The following is an 18403-nucleotide window of genomic DNA, read 5'->3' on the forward strand; positions in this document are numbered from 1 at the left end:
TCTTTCTTACTTTCAGTGCAGTGATCTTCTGACCATCGTAGTCAACCTATCTCCCCCACAGTTTCCATCTTTGTTTCAGAGAAGAGGAAGCCACACAATTTATTTGGTCTCTGCTCAAGATAGAATGCAGATAGTTTCATTACATTATTTCTGTGCGCTTCTGCCTGCTATATTCCTTGGCTCTTGGTCTTGACAAGATTTTTCAAAAGATCTTTCAAATGTTGCTGCTTGTCATGTTTTCTGATTCTTAGGGTCGTTTGGTAAGTAACAAAGAGGTCCAAGAACTTTGCTTCTAGAACAATCACATTAACACTTTGGTAACAACCAAACGTCATTATGCCAAGGTTTTAAGTCCTGTTTATCTGAACATAAACACTATCATTTCATGTTTTGGAAAAGTGATTATTATCAGCTGGGAAGCAGTATGTTTCTAGTACTGTGCATAGTTTCTGGAAAGCATTTTTTTCTTGTTTGAGAAAAATTTTAAGCCTACATAAGCCCACATGACACACTGCACACCTTTTAATATTAATGTCTACTTGCCACAGGTGGGAGGTTCTGAAATGCATTTACTTTGACAACTTTCTTGTGGTCTTGTTAGTATGCACAGCAAGGAGTTATATCCTCCACATGCAGCCACAGAAGGCCACGTCTGTACCCAGAAATGATAATGCAAACTGAGACAAATATTTTTATATGCCCAAAACCCAGACTATAAAATAAACAATTCTAAATGCCTGTTTTAATTTCACTTTTTTTTTGTGGGGTAAATCACTTTTTTGAATGCTTGATAGGAGTTGCACTCAACTGCTGGTAAAACAGAGTCATTTCCACAGTCCAAGAAAAGTATTAAAAGTGACTTCGCAACAGATCTTCTTGAAAGGCACTACTGTTTTAGAAGTACTCTGCTGGAACTATTTCAGGAGTTATCTAGAAAATGGCACTAGATTAAAGGTTTCATAGATCTGATGGCAGTTCAAAGAAAAAAAAGTGATGCATGATCTATTACAGAAAGTAATATTCATTGCTGCAGAAAAGCTCTGTATAAGGATTGACACTATCCCTAGTTTAGAGATTATCCCCCTTTCTCCACTACAATCACTACAAAAATTGTTGCCCCCTGTAGAGACCCAAAAAAATAAAATTTGTATCTCTATGATAAAATAAATCAGTTCTGTGTACATGAAAAAAAAGAAATTAGATTACCTTGCAAAGACTCTGCTATCATCTAGAAATATATACTGAACCCACAACTAAAAGTTTTGATGCTCTGGCAACTGCCAACAATGCCAACACTTTCAGAATTATAATGTGTGAAAGATAAACCATCTTTAGTGATCTAAAGGTAACAGGAATCAGCATGGCTCAGTAATTTCAGAATCACAGAACAGGGAGCTCAGGAGATCAAATAGTCTGACCTCCTGCTCAAAGGAGGGTCAAACCAATATTATTTGTGTTACTAAGATCTTTGTTTTTCAGAAATACTTATTTGTCATATTCAATTCAATTCAGAGGTTATAGCTATTTGTATCAATGTTATTGCTTTTAAAACTTGGAAAGAAGGGCTTGGGAGGAAAGAAAAGTAAAAAGAAATGCCTACTAAATTAAACAGTATTAAAATTAAATCTGCTTATCATTTTTAGTTGATAAGGGAATCTGTAGTGATTTGATCCTATTGGTGTAATTTCACTGCTATGACTTCATTTTTTTCATCTACAGTACAAAAATCAAAATGAAGACTGAGAGCTACATTCACAGAACCACAGAATAGCTGGGGCAGGAAGGCATCTCAGCACATTATCTAATCCAATCTCCCTGCTCAAAGTAAGGTCTACCTGAGCAGGTTGCTCAAGGCCCTGTCCAGTCACATACGTGAACATCTCCAGAGATGGACTTCCCACAACATCTCTAGTTACCTTCAGGTATTCACACATATTTAACATGAATTCCCCAGAGCTTCTCTTCTCCAGGCTACACAGTCCCAACTCTCTCAGCCTCTCTTCAGATGGCAGATGCCCCAATCCATTCATCTTCTTTGTGGGCCTCCATTGGACTCATATCAACATGCCCATGTGTCTCTTCTAACAGGGAGCCCAGGCCTGGACACATCAACACACCACTACAGATATGCTCTCACTCACCAGGGCTGAGAAGAGGGATAGGATCACCTCCCTGAACCTACTGGTTACAGTCTGCCCAATATGGTCAGGGCACTCCCTCTGAAGTTTCAAAAATTAAGTATAATCAATACTTAGATTATATAACATTCTTTCTTTGAGTGCTTTTTGAAGGTTATCCACCAGACTATAAATAAACTGAAGGTTTCCCTTCCTTTATAAAGAAAATTCCAATTACTTGTTTCTGTAAGACAGATAATTTGAGTACACTATCCTGAATCGAATCCAAAGAACTGCCAATAATCTACAAGGACATAAGTTCAGACATACCAAATGTCACATCCTACATTTAGTAAAAATTAAAGCTAACAAGATCAGTCATATACTCTTTAATGGATTGTTCCTCTAGACATACCTAGAATATTTGAAAATGAGCTCTAAATTATAACCAATAAACTAGATGTTTTCTGTTTTTATCTTTACCATGTGTTTATATTGTACAAGGTAATTTCAGGTAGCATAGTGAATATAAACTCTGTTATAGATGAAGTTAAGTATCCTAGAACTTACAAGGTTAAATATTGCAAAACATAACTTGTGGGAGCTGGTCCCAGAAGAGGGCCCCAGACTCTGGCGCACTTAGCTTCCTTATTACATGAACTGGAATTGACAGTGGTGAAAAACACAGCCAAAAACAAGCCATATTATAAACAGGTTGCATCTAGCTGATGGGAATGACGGTGGTAATGGTAAGTGTCAAATCCTTCCCCCTGCAAAGGTCAGGCACATCAGTCAGGGTAGCAAATCCCTACATACATCCATGTAGGATCACGGACTAAAGAAGAACACTGATACCTGTTCTGCCAAAGCAGCTGACTACAGTTCGTTATCTCATTATCTTTATCTAGACACTGACCACCAGAGCATAGGAGCACTCATATTTTAGTGACACTACAACTGTGTATGTCTTGTCCAGGAGAAAGGAAGCGTAGATGGAGCGCCATCCTCAGCTTAACACATGGGAGCTCTCTTCACCATCATCCTTAATTCATGGTGCCAACTATCCTTTGCAGTCTTCTCCTTCCTCATGCTAGTTGTGCCCCACTGCACAGCAAAGTATTTAAAAGGTTCGAGTGACCAGAATAAACACAGCATGTGAGGAAAAGTGACTCCATAAACTACTGGTTATAGCACTCAGATGTGATTTTGACTGTCATAAGGGGAGAACTCTAAACCATCAAATTCCTGGGCAAGTGATCTAACCTTATTATTTTAACAGTCATAAGTACCAGCATCTTGTTTAAGATCTTACCTGCTGGGAACATCTTCAGCAAAACCAGTATACTTTTTTAATGCCTGCTTCTGCTGCTAACAGCAACTTGTATTGACTAGAGCAGGTGTCAATACAATGCATATAAGCAAATTCATACCTATCCAGTACCTGGAGCCACGTGAGATAAAAAGGGAGTTACCTTGCACATTTAGGCATTCTTAAAATTATGCAGAATCTCCACAAAGGACATTTTTTTCAATCAGTGTGTGGGTCTTCCACATATACTGGCTTAAAACCTCAGTAGAGGCAAATTCCTCTGTACTGAGCCTGTAAAGCTGTTATAACAACTTTGAAGAGATTTCTCCAGATGACTATTAGATTGCAAAGCAGGAAAAAGGATTTGGCGAATAAATTTTCATTTTGTTTATTACAGCCACTTCCAGAGCAGCCAATTGTGATGTTAAAAATAGAACTGTAATTTTATATATGGTGATTAAACAAAGCGAGCAGTTGCAGTATGATGAAAGACAGACGTGGTTTCGGAAACACCTGGCAAACACACATACTCTGAGAACATCAATGCTTTTTCACAGTAATGAAATGCAAAGTTAGGCTCTTAAGTTCACGGTACAGCACACAGACAGAGTTAAGGCAGTATGGGACTCAAACACATCAGGCATGGTGGGCATGGAGGTGGTTAGAGCCAGAGCAACGAGCTATTCCAAGCAGCTATTCCAAGATCTGAAATCCCACCTTCCACAGGGCTTAGGGAGCAGACTTTGGAACTCCCATGTTCTTGGGGACTGAAGCATGCTGTGAAAATGTCTACATTTCATTCTTTTTCACTCTGCTGTTTTCAGGTAAACCCAAAAGGTTGGTGTGCTTATTATTCCATATAAGTATTAGTTAGAGCACCCAAGGAAAAGTGGAAACTCATCCCTATCCTGTGACACCAGTACTCACACAGAGCATAGTTTTATCAGTAATCATCAAACAAGAAGCTGAGACAGTACCACTTCCAATCCCTAAACATTAATTTCACTAGGATAAGCATTGAGCTAGGACCATTTGAGATAGTTCACTGTAACTTTGATGTATTGTGGCAAGACAGAATTGCCTCCCTCAAAGGCTAAAAGCAAATGAGGCACAAAACCAGAACTCCTGATATCAGCCACAGTAATCATGATGACAATCCAGAAAAGCGATATTTGTTTTTCTCTCTGATTTTCTGAATAATGACTGTCAAAACTGCAGTCTAAACTACTGGCAAACTCACAAGCAGCATCAGATACAACTGGAGCCCACCTGACAGAATGAAAAAAGCAATGAAGGCCCTTGTGGTTGACTACTGAGAAGACATGCAGAAAAATACATTTACACTCTTCAGCAGTGCAGGATCAAGCACGAAGTCTGACAATTTTATGAGATGAATGCTGGGACTGGGCCTTGTGGTGTCCTCATACAGTGAGGTTACCAAACCTCATTTCATATATGGACAAGTCTGGAACTCTGTAGAATTCATGTGATCCATATTTCATTATTCATCTAGGAAGCCGAGACAATAATGTTATACTCGAGGGCAAGGTTTGCTTTCCGAGACCATACATCTCATAAATTCAGCTTTTGAGGAACACATCCAGATAGGATTTATATAGTCTCTGGAAGCCAGCTAAGACGTCCAAAGTAGCGTACTCAATCCACGTATTCTTAGCAAACATTAATCATTAGATTTAATGCACAGTGTCCTCTCCCCTTTACAACTATGCTAAGAATGTCATATTCTGTGTGAATTCATTTGTGGCTGGAGACACAAGCTGTCTTTGCAAGGCGATTACAATACTAGAATAATCTATCTGTAAAACAATGGAATATCAGGCAACAACATTTAAAGTTTCATTTTCCTGCTTCAGATAGCCAGTTAAACCGATGAACTAACTATGAAATTACACTGTTGGTTCATCTACAGTAATATATATGGACTTCTGTACATAAAAATAAATGCCTGCTGTTCAAATGAGCAGTCTGTAAGCCATGACTAACTGGCAATGTGTTGCCTTTTAAGTCCTCTTAGCACTGCTTGTAGCAATGGGAAATTGAAAAGTTCAGAATGAAGCTAACAGAAAGAGCAAACCACAGAATTATTTGTACAAAGATTATTACTCAGAACTGTTGGTTTCTGTTTTAATGATTTAAACTGAAAAAAAATTAAATTGTTCTTTTAAAACAATGTATGTATTAGAATCATAAATGTCTTATCGTAGTCTAGCCATTAGACAGTAAATAGAAGGTAAGTCAAGCCACTCCAAGCACATCTGCGGTGAGGGAAAATTTGTATTATAATTGAAAATATGCCTTATGCAACCTTGACTACAGTCCATGCATAAGGTGACTCTATGATAATTACAGTTGCAAAAACAGTAGCTTGAGGTCTTGATTGATAAAGGTGGATGCGTCAGCCAGTGAAATGCAGGGCCCCATAGCTGCACCTTTCTGGGTTTTGCTCTAAAAAAGGAAAAAGGACAGAAACCGTTTTCTGCATTTTCTTTCTTCTTCCCAAGCGAAAATCAGCATAAATGCAGCAGTTTATCAAATAGTCAGAAAGACTCCCAAAAAGCAAGGACAAAATCACATTGGTCACAATAATTTTCACACTGACAATTCAAAGAACTCATTATCAACATCAGTGTTAAAGTCATTAAGTATTATCAGATTTGGTAACTGTAACATTAATGAATTTTATAGCTAAGACACAGGGATTTGAAAAGATTGCATGAAATTTGCTGGGTAGAAATAGCTTCTTAAACATCTGCCTTTATAGCCATATTTCTTCCAGACTGGTCTAATTGCAGTCTGTAATCTGCAATTCTAACTTCCTGTATCAATATTCACAAACAACATACAGGATCTTTATATATAAGTAAGATGTAGGTTCTGATTCTCTCTCCTCTTTCAGGTTTGCAAATCAGGTATCTTTTTTAACTTCTCATAAGCAAGCAGAATAATGCCAAACAGGTGAAGGGCAAAAACAACTGGAGAGCAAAAAGTCATAGAAAAAAACCAAACCAAAACAGACTGCTTATGTAGTACCCACCTATACATGTCAGACACATTTCTGAACAAGAATTAATCCTGATGCGATGTGAGAGAATGCAACTACATTTATATGAAACATAACAGTGCCCCCATCAGCCACACACTGAGCCACAAAAAGGAGTGAAGGCATTTTCATATAATTCTAAATATATATGTTTGTGTACATATATAGAGAGAGGTACACATCTAAAAGAATTAGCACCTTAGCCTTCATACCTTTCTTTATTATTTGATTTTCGGTTTGTTAACAAGAGCTAAACATAATAGTGATCTTCTCTACCACTTGTTCAGTCACTCTGCTTTTCTTAGTAGCATTCAGAGCCTTCAAAAAAGAATCAATAAAAATCTGCTTAAATAAACAAATCTTTGGGTTGATTGTTTACATTAAACAAGAGATGTTAGGAAAACAATCTCTTTAGCATGAGTATGTCTTTATAGCAAAAAAAAAAAAAAAGCTATTATTATCATGGTGCTAGTCTATCCCACTTCCCCAGAACTGACTTTTTCCTTGCAGCTACAGACATTCTTGAATAGAACAGTGGATCCAATTTGAGAGTTTGTTTACAAATGCAAAACCCAACATTCAGCTTTTGATATTTAAACTATAGACTATCTCAAAGTGAGACTGTCATGACTCTTCTATAAGCTTTTGTTTTAAAAAGGGTTGCGATGAAGAACTTTCTTGCTCTGTTTTAAAGAATACATTAAATCTTTCTTTACGTCAACATGGCAACATCTAATAATGAATATGAAGTTGGAATTCCCAAGTACTTCATGCAATACTTTGGACTGCTGAACTGAAGATCTTTCACTCCCCAATCACATACTTTCTAGTTCCCTCATCTGAATACTGAAGGATTTGAACAAACCTTTCAGAAGCTGTGCCACTTTCCTTCCAGGAAGCAAACTGACTCGATGAATCCACATCCTGATACATACTGTACCCTCACCATACCTTATTTATAAATGACCACAGAAATTTCCTAGCTAAGTGTTCTAGCATAGTACAAACAAAGCTCACAATGGTTATACTTTCAATCCTGCTGTATCTTACTAATCCGCTTGTGATGACCTGTCTATCAAATAAAAAAGTCTGAAGGTCAAAACAAGGGAAGATGAGGACTACCCTTCACCGGGGCAATGCTCTCCTATCCTTTGTCCTTGGTGATTAGGAGCAGAACATGTCATAGCTCAACAAAGAGTTCAGAAATTTCACTCTACTCATCTTATAAAAGTGACTGAAACCAAGATAAGACAAGAAATTAAAGTAAATTTGGATTTCCAACTATGGTTGGGAATTACAGCACAGGTAGCCAAGAAGAGATTCTGAAAGACTGAAAAGCTGCAATTCTGGAACTATTTTTCAGTAAAAGAGTAAGTTCAGTGTCAGGTATTTAAGCTTTCCATAGCTACAAGTCTTGAATGTGATGAGAAGTAAAACACCTCATAAGCCTAGGCTTTTAAGAGCTGTGCAGTATGCTTCTGTTCCCAGAGTAAACCTGGGACAAAATAATCTTGCTCTAACTGCAGGTTGCTTCACCAGTAATTTTGCATGCATTTGTTAGTGCTTTTCAGAGAGAGACTAGAGGCTTTTAAGCTACAGTGATCATACCTATGTGTTTAAGTTAAATTAAAGCATCACTATCCCTTGTTTTCTAGGTCTTATTTTTCTCCAGCTGAGTTAAAACTTAACAGATGCCTTGAGAAAGCATGGTGCAAAATCTAGAAGTCCACAGGAGCAGCTTTAGAAGTATGGAGTACTGAGAATACTGAGAATCAAGAGAGATGCTGTACTGGTCATAATACTAGATGGATCATATAACAAAAAACTACAGTTTACTTGAGAATCAGGCCCTTAGAAAAGCTTCTACTATGCGACGATATGTAAAGGTGCTTTCTTTTAGTACCTGCTGGGTTTATGAGTTTGGTCTATGCCCAGGAGCTGCTGTTGCTGACTTTCTATGAATTATGCTATTCCTTAAAATAAGTAATTAAGTAACTACTGCCACAACAGCTTTCAGGAGAAAGCAAGTTAGTTGTTTTAAAAGGGGTTATGATGAAGAACTTTCTTGCTCTGTTTTAAAGAATACATTAAATCTTTCTTTACGTCAACATGGCAACATCTAATAATGAACATGAAGTTGGAATTCCCAAGTACTTCATGCAAGTCTGAAATGTTTCCTTGACCTATAACAGGGCCCTAGCACGAAAAAGTGTTGTAGTAAGATGATTGTAGACTGCGGAAGTAGTAGTATGAAGCAACAAATTTTATCATACCAATTTTGCCTTGACTTAGTTGTATTTAGTTGCATTTGCCTTCTTACTGTGGTCAGGTTTGTATGTTGCAAGGACAGTAACAGCTATGGCAGAGGGTGCTATTTCATGTAAGACCACTCAAGCCAGTCTGGTCTAAAGGACTGGAGAGAAAGCAAACCTACGGCTTTCCAAGGCAGCCGTAGAGAAACAGGCCAGCAAGCTCGTCTTGCAGAACACACCCAACCCTACCACTTAGAAACAAATTAAAGCAGTCCCTCTAGCAACCAACATACTAAAATAACCAACTCCAGCTTTACAGAGCTTACAAGTATGGTGAAAATAATCAAAAGGTCAAATTTGGGGAACACGTGGAAAAAACAACCAAGAACAACAAAAATAAAGAAGATATTTTTTTGTTGTCAGAACATGCAGATCATAGAATAAATATACAGGTTCAGTCTTCAACAGCTTTGACTTAATTCTAGAACCATATTAAAATACCTTTAGTCACACTTTATGTAATGAACTGAACTTGTTGGTGTTAGATCAAAGGAAAAAAAAATAAAGCATATACTGCAGTTTCCTGTTTTCTCCAACTGGACAAATAGAAGACAAATCAGATAAAAAATAGCAGCTAATTATATTTAAAGTGAATAGCGGATTGAAGCCAATTTCAAACTGATGGAAACTCAGGTTAAGCTAACTCATCTCAATTATAAATCAATTTCATACTTTTAAGAAGAAGATGGAAAGGGAAAGGAAGGTCCTAATAAATGTTGAAGTGCATTTGGAATATAGAATATGTGTTTCAGCCTGGAAATTTTCTGAAAATTTCAATTTAAAAACTTTTTTGACCGAGCTTCTGCTTGTTCATTATAAAGCTAATGTTTCCCCTGCAGTACAACAGAAATGCACTGGGAATCAGGGTCAGTGTTCTTACCACTACGAAAGAACTTTTGCCACTGAATTAATTATTCCACCCTAGACTAGTCTCTTCTGCTGCACTGCAACATACATTTCTCCAAGTTTAAAGGTGAATATAAAACTAATTTTTCCAAGCCTAACCCTGTTCTACATTCCGTATGTACACATCCGTCCACACACAGAGACACAGACTCTAATTAGGAGGTATGATCTGTTTCAACTCCCTATGCATTTTCTTCCCCAGCAGCAACCACAGAGCTTCAGGAGGGCCACATCAATAAAAGCAGAGCTCCTGCTGGCAGATTGTATCAGGGGAAGGATTTGCAGAACTAAAAGGTCTGTCTTCATACAATTTCACCAGAACCACTCTCAAATGAGGAGAAACTTCACATGAAACTCTGCCTGAAGGTCAGTCCTGCTGTGTTTTCTTCCCGTGCAGGATCTCGTGGGTATTCCTACAGTGAAGGGAGGAAAAACTTCCTTATGTGCTCAACTAAATCCCAAAAGCAAGACCAGAATGTCATTAGGTTTGCACCTTATATAATAAGGCCTCAAGAGGTGTTTCTTTTCACATGCTTTGCCTGTTAAAAGCATACAACATAAATGCAGAAAGTCTACAAAATCCCTCCAATGCCTGGAGATAAAACGGGAAAGCAAAGGGAAAAAAAAAAAAATAACAGGGAAGATTATGATGGTGAATAGTGGGCCAAGAAGCAAAAGACTCTGGTTTTGTAGTGCACTGGGTCATGTGCCAGTGGGAGAAATGCCTGTTTAAGTGGGACCGTCTGCATCTCATAGATAGAAGTAGCTAATCTTCTTAGCCAAAGCCTAGTTTAAATGCCCTTTTCATAGCTCAAACTAATAATACACGGAGATCGTGCAGAGAAGGCAAAAGTAGCACAAACTTACTGTGTTGCAACAAATGTGACAAGGAGTGTGAAAAAAACCAAAAGCCACCATAATGCACCTTTTATCAAATGTTCACGTGCCTATGCCAGAGGTCCCAGTTACAAGCATGAGTATACAGAAAATTTGGATATTAACAAAAAGAAATTTGATACAGTGGCCCATGTGATGTATCACGTGACCTCTACGATGACTTGCATTACTTAAGTGTTAAAAAACACTGGTTTTATGTTGTACATAGTTGTGAAATTCCTTATTAACAAGAAATTTGATGAGTAACAGACACACCTAAAAGAACCTGGTTTCCAAAAGATATACATGGCCTAAGCTTCTACACACACCTCAGCTCCTAATTCATATCTTTCTGGCTTCACTTCAATCCTCCTCCACATTTTTCTCAGCTTCCTTTCCACTGCTTTTTTAAGTCTACTCAATGCAACCAGTCTCTTTCCCACCAACAGCAGCGGGACAAAGAGCACGACACATCATGGCTGGCTCCAAGGTTTCTCTATGTTCACGCTGCAGCCTCTCCTTCACTCATCTGGATTTCTCTTCTCAGCAGTTTATTTTCACAGAAATGTATAGAAGCTAAAAATCTTTCATAAATCCCTTGTTAAAATTTGGTTGCAATTGGACAGTGGTCAGAAATTGTTAGGCAATCACATCAGCCTTGTTTGAGAAGGAAACCAAGGACTATATCATCATCATCATCAGTCTTTCTGCCAATTCAGAGATGGAGTCTTGAATGTCTATGAATCTCTGGGACAATAAAACAAACCTCAGGGTAGGCCCTTTAATTGTCAACTACTTTGAAGTAGAGAACAAAAAGAGTTTTCCCTTTCTAATGTAAAATTGCCCTATGTTAATATGGGAGACTTTAATTTGATGGGCGGACAGCCCACAAAATAAGTAATATATCATGATTAGAGTGCCTATAGTTTTCTTAGAAAACTTTCCAATGCGAGATACTGAATCCAAAGCAAGATTTCTCTGTTTTGAATGCCATTACAATCTGATCACTGGATCACTTGTAGCAGCCACCTGCCTAGAAGCCAGCTGCTATGACTGGTTTATATTAAATATGTAGAAATGGAAGATACTCCATGGAAGCACAAACATTTATACTTTGTTTCTAGCAGAGGCTTATTTCCAGAGTTAAGGAAATTTTAAACAAAGGGAGCTGTAAAGACAATGAAAATGGCACAAGAGAAAGACAAGTCTCAAAAACGGAGAAAGAGGTTCAAAAATTGAGAGAGATCGACAGTTTGGTCAAAATCATCATCCTCATTAAATGTTTATGTTAATATGGCAGTCGAGAAAAGTGAGAGATGACAACAGAAAACAGAAAAAACAGAAATCAATATAAATTAGACACTTTTGCCACTGTAAGAAATTCACATGGAAAGCTAAACAGTTGATGGATAACCCGATATAGAAGAGAAAGATTGAATTGCAACTCATCTCCTCTGTTTTTCACTACGTGGATACTAGCAGGAATGCTTCAAGTGTATGAAATAAAAATATATAACTGGTCTTTTGTAATATATTGTAGACACTGGTAATGATTCTTTTTTACTCTGTATAATGGCCTTGAATACAAATGGAAAGGGAACAGGGATAAGATGAATCTGGAAGAATATGACATTGAAATATTTCCCCTACAGCACAGCAACTGCCCAGTATTGTACCTTCATGCCTTTATGACCCACTGTCAGATGAACAGAATATTATTGGCACTTTGAAACCAAAATACCAAAGGTTCAAATGAATGCCACATCACAGACTGGAGATGAAAGCAGCACATACAGCCTCCAGCCCATGCTCAGACTGTCACTCAACAAAGTAAGGACTACTGCACACAGAGATTATTCACAGGGAAGCTCTTCATTTGTTGCATTTGAGAAACTAAGAAATGGGTAACTGCATCTCTCCTACTGAAAATGTGTTCAGAAAACAGTACACAGTTTGTGTCACCTAGAATACCTTAGTGAAAATTAAACTACTTGCTCTTTCCATAGACACAAAATGCTCCACTTAAAAAAAAAAAAAAAAAAATCATTAATTTTGTTACAGTAAGATGTGATTAAATCAGCCAGCAATTGAAGGCAGCCAATTGAGAAGAGAATCTCCCATTCTGTTACTGATCAGAAGTACATCAAACTTTGTCAATATGCAGCAGGAAATATGGCAAGTCACCTTCAGAATGAGACTCTTCGTAAGCTCTGATAGCCTTCCCTATTTCATATTGTTGCAGGCAATCTGTGAACTGAATTAACCAGTGAAGTCAAAGACATAGTGTCATTATCAGCAGAGTTTAGTAAAGAGAGCAGAGACTGAAGCAGTCTTGCAAAAATGTGTTTTCTTCCCCCCACCCCACTGTTACAATATTCTCTGAGTAGAAAATGCAACATGATAATTTCCAGCACATTTGTATTCTTTGCTTTTTACTTTGCTGCATATTTTTTGAACCTTTACTGGAGAGAATGGGGAAGAGACAGAAAAGAAAAATTTCCCCAGAGGAAAAACACTCATCCAGAAACTTGGAATTCAGGGTTAAAAGGCTTTCAGAAAAGTTTGGCAGGAAGTCAACCCTATACCATATTTGCAAAGGAAAGTAATTTTTCAGTTGTTGTATTCTGTTATCTTTCTTTTCTTTCCTATTCCTTCTCAGTGGAAGACAGTTATCATTTTGATCAACCACATGACACCTGTGTAAGTCAAATCAAATATTCCTGTTAGGGTGAAGAGCTCAGTTTCTGTGACTGCCTGCCCAGGGAAAAAACAATGGAGTCAGGCATCCAAATGCATGTTGTCCTCTGTTCAATATTTCAATAATAATATAATGTCAGGTTCGTTTTTGTCTGTATGCTGTTTTCCTTCTTCTTGATTGCAACATAAAATGACTTGATGGTGATCACAAATTCATATGACCATTTTCATGAGCTTGCTGTGATTCTCTAAGGTGAACTTTCAAGTTTTGAAGGAGTGCAGTCTTTTATTCTTCAGGCTGAATATTATTGCTCCACTTCTGAGAACTACAGATTTCTAGCTATTCCTTTCTATCCAAGTTATGTTTTTAATCAAAGATATTTATGACAGTGGGAGGATTGGTACTCCATTTCCCCACCATCTTATATATGTTACGGCGGCTGCTTTGCAGATACATATATTGCTGTCACCACATGACACAACTTTGTGTATTTAGACTGTTTCCACTGCTGCTATTCTATTCACTAAGCCTCACCACACTTCCCAGCCACACTGCCATTTCTGTTCTTTCATCATTCAGTCAACCAACACACAAAAAAACGATGCAAAGTGGAGTTATGCCATGTGAAGATTTATCTAGTGCCTGCAGGATACTAAGCCCAAGCAGCAGAGAATCCCATGATGTACTGATATCATTAACAACGTTTAAGACTTAGTCACAGTTGTAGCTGTTTGAAATAGAAATAGATGCTGTCTGATAGCATTGCTTCATATCATTTTATAAGTTGACACATATATTGACAAATTCGGGCATTTAAAACCAAACAGAAGCTTTCTAATTGTCCTTCCTTATTGATTTAGCAACTGCATTAACAAATTGATTTTCAGGCCTTAGCAGACAGACCTTTACTGCAACTGAAAAGGATTTAGCACAATGAAATCAAACTCCTTAAAACATCTTGCATCATATGGAAGTTCCATGTGACAAATTCAAAAACAAAAAAAGAGCTCCAGCCACATGCTTCACTGTAGGCCTTGGTCTACACCATTTATAAGAGATTGTGTTAAATGATAGTTTCAATTTTTCTGTTGCTTTTACCTTTCTGCCCTGAGATACACTATTATTTTGTTTCCACAGCAGAACTGATACTTTTCATATTAGAAAAAATCCTGAAGCATAATAAAAAGAGATATGATATGACAATCATTGCAAACACAGTTAACAAGCTACTTTAATTATCCTCCTAAGATTTTCCCATTTGTACTCTGATCATCATCCTCACAAACTTAATTATGCTTCATTTGTTCATTCTACACTAACCTCAGTGAATATTCCAGGTGGAAAAGAAGAGTGTGTTTGCAACTGAAACCTCAGGTAATTGCTCTCTATTATTATTTTGCTATAGAATGTTTTGTTTATTTTTAAAGAAAATGATACAAACTTATCTTTGGGCAATACAAATATTGAGTAGGAAGCCAGGGCATTTCTACCTCTGAAAAGTCATGCCCCCTTGAATGAAAAGCCATCAATGCAAAGATCATCACTGGACAGATGATTGAAGAAATGAAGAAAATCATGCTGTTATCTTCTGTATTTTTAAGATTAGTATTAATAAATTCTGATACCTCAGCACAGGGAATCTTTCCACAAACGTCACTTTGAGAAAGTCAGAAAGAAGAACAGCTGGGAATAGATGTGCTTTGTGAGTCAAATACTGAGACACATACCCAGTTACTACTTAAAATTTATGTGCTTCCAACACTTCTAAAGTCAACAGGAATTATTGCATTATGTCTGAGTAGAGACAGAGTAAAGACTCGAGTGTACCGTAAGTTAAAGCCTGACAAGTTGTTTCCTCTAACTTTGGATAAGTCCTAGTTTGCTCACCTATCATAACGAACTTCATTTCATTTAGATTGCTTTTTGAAATACATTCCATTGATTTTACTTCATTAATCTACTAAAATACACAACCACTGCTCCATCCTCAAAAACATTTTGAGCACACTGCCAAGCCTTGAAATCTAGTATTATATAAAAGCTGTTCCTTTTTACACCTAACTTCACTGACCTTCAAAACTGAGATTACACAAAATGTTAAGCTTGAAAAATATCAAATAGTAAGTTTTCTAATTTAAAAAAAAAAGATAGAGAGATATAAGATAATCAGCATTTGAATATATTCCATTCATTCCATGCCTTACCTGAACCAAATTCCAACCCTTTAGAGATTCAGCAATGATAGAAGTAACCGTTGCACATACGCCACCGAAAACCATCAGATGATTAGGTCCATATTTTATCGCATCATAGAAGGCTTTGAGTCCTTTTGCATTGTCACACTGGGGAAAAAAAAGAGAGAAGCAATATTCGACATCTCAAATAACATAATTAATCAGGAAATAAACTACTGGGCAGGAGGAAAAAAAAAAAAAAAACAAACAGAGGTTGCACTGATGTAAAAGCTGTACAATATATAACATGTTAATGCCCAAACATGAAAAACTGGAGCACTCTGTTCTGGACCCCTAGCATGCTGTAGTAAAAGAATAGGAAAACCCCTTCCTTTCACAGTTCAAAACCCCTTATTTCTTCCTTCCAAGAAAAAGCTGCAACATCTGAATTCTGGCACTACCATTTAACAAAGAATTAAAAAGCCTCAACAAAAATGGTTGACTGAAACCTTTCTACATTCAGACCTACTCTTTGCTAAAGCAGAATTCAGCATTTAACACACCAGATGTCAGCAGGACTCCCATAGCTGGAGAAAAGTTTGACACTACTCATGGCCTCCCTAAGAAAAGTTCTGTCTCTAACAAAGACTCCTAAGTAACCTCTCCTTAAGGTCTCACCTCAGTATTCTGTGCACAAATATATCGTAGAGAGCCTATTATTTAAGACAACACAAAGTCTTCAAAAAATATTAAGAGAATGTTCTTTTAAAATGTCAAGAATTAATTGGTCCGCTCTCATAGCTCACCCTGCTTTGAGCAGAAGACTGGACAAAAGGACCTTCTGAGGTCCCTTCCAACATAACTTATTCTGGACTTCTCTCATAATTAGTTTGATCATTATTTCAAGTATAAAGAATTTTACCATAAACTGTGACCAGGACTGAAAACTAAGAAACGAAGGATCAGTACTGCAAAAAAATATATGAATATCAAGCCTTGAATAGAATAGTATCAATCATTCATAACAACTTATGTAGTCATGGTTTAATTCCCAAGTACTGCAGCAGAGTATTAATAAAACATACGTCTGAAGTTAAGAATTTGATTCCAAACTGTACTGGAAGTCTGGAGTGCCAACAGGCTATAATAGTAGCTGACACTGCTCCAGTAACAGCCACTCCTTTATCTCTCTTTTTGAAACAAAATTTTCTGCCCTCTTTTGCATCCTCTACAAAGTCTTCTTCAAATACAGTCTTTATAAGAACTACCACATCGCAGTCTTCGATATTTCATTATGACAGTTTAATAAACCAGTTCATTTACTATCTGCATCCCACTAGTAATTGTTTAGCATTCTCTTGAGAGAATAAAGACTTTGACTAAGAAGTTTGCAAGCTTATATATTAATCTTATTACTGAATTAACATGCTAAAAGAAAAATTATTCTATTTGCTTTCGATCTAGAAGAACAGAATTACTGCTCCCACTTATTCAAAAGGATAAAGATTTTAATGCATAGACTTTTAAAAATTGCATGATATAGCACATTTTCCTACTTATTACAGAAAAAAAAAAAGAACATTCAATATGGCAGTGGCTCCCTTGTCAGATTGATGGATTGGTGGCAAACTGACATTGTGATGGAATTAAGATTGTGATTACCGGAACAAGCAGTGTCCTCCAGTCTTACTCCTCCACTCCTTAGTTAAAGATCAGTTTATTCCAAGCATAGCTAGAAGGCTCAGTTACTTTACTTTTATAAGCAGCCAAAGACACTAGAGTTTTCAGTATCTGAACTTAACTGAAATTTTGCCAAGTCTTTGCCTCATCCACGTCATCATTTCAAGCTGCAGCAACACGGATTGTTGAATTGGTTTTCATATTAACTTAAAACCAGATTATATAATTTGATTTTTTGCATTAAGTTACAATTCTAGTGTAACACTGAATAACAGTTTAAGAATGAAATGAGGATGTTGATAATAAAACAATATTCAGAAGCTGTAGACAATGAAGTTCTACATTAGTAAAAAGTTATGGAGAAATAAAATCTGTATTCTAAACAATAAAGTCCTGCAGTCAGTTATCTGAGGTAAAGTTCACCCTTGCAGCAAAAAAACCCACTGATGGATCTTTTAACTATTATTTGCCTACAATTTGTTTCTCACTCCAGTAAACTTAACTTCTGCAGCTAACGATCCCAGTAGGTCAATTTGCTGGAAGATGCAGAATTGCTATAACGACAAGACTTTTTCTTTCTTATTTATTTGATCTTTACAGGTTTATAAAGATACTTGCATGATACTTCCAATCACATGGTGATCTCTTGAGAAGGCATACTAAAAGCATTGTTTCTCTCCTATAGTGAAAGGTTGACACTGCTGACATATCACTGATCAACCTGAAGTACATACAGTAACTTGTGGGCTTTTTTCCAATGCAATTCAGTTAAAAGCCTACCATGTTTCCATCTTCATACTTTCTTCCCAAATACTCTCATCTCTCTCTCTTTTAGGCCACCACAAATAATTACAGGACTCAGTCTGCTCCTTGAGCAAAACTGCCAAAATAGTCCAATGTATGTCTCAGTGATAATGAAAGCGAACTTCATACTGTGGCTGGCAATGACTAGACAGAAATGAAAGGAAAAATGAGAAAGACGGGAGAAAGCAGACTATCACATTTGTTTAACTTCACATTTCACAACATACACTCTGTATAACATTCTTCTCTGCAAGCAACATGTCTGTCACAAGCAGTAAAAAATAAACATTCAGATAAAAATAATAGCCCTACCAACCCAGAGAGACAAGCAGCTAGGAAAAGTTTCTTCCTCTAGTCTGAAGAACATATCCTTATCAAGTTCCTAAAGCCTCTTTAACTACATGACATTTTCAGAGATCCCAAGCCACCACTGCTGCTCATGGTCCTCTATTGGCCAACCCTACAT

The 18403-nt window shown here is 37.0% G+C and overlaps 1 protein-coding gene across 2 annotated transcripts in view; it reads right to left on the reverse strand.

Moving 5' to 3' along the window:
- GABBR2 (gamma-aminobutyric acid type B receptor subunit 2) overlaps positions 1–18403 on the reverse strand; it is a 476939-nt gene that overhangs the window by 351602 nt on the left and 106934 nt on the right. For both annotated transcript variants that reach the window (XM_054057392.1, XM_054057393.1), the window contains exon 2: positions 15484–15621. In XM_054057392.1, coding sequence (XP_053913367.1) covers positions 15484–15621 — 138 coding nt within the window. The remainder of the gene's footprint in view (positions 1–15483; positions 15622–18403) is intronic.

This window comes from Cuculus canorus, chromosome 2 (assembly GCF_017976375.1).
Source record: "Cuculus canorus isolate bCucCan1 chromosome 2, bCucCan1.pri, whole genome shotgun sequence".
Lineage (NCBI taxonomy): Eukaryota > Metazoa > Chordata > Aves > Cuculiformes > Cuculidae > Cuculus > Cuculus canorus.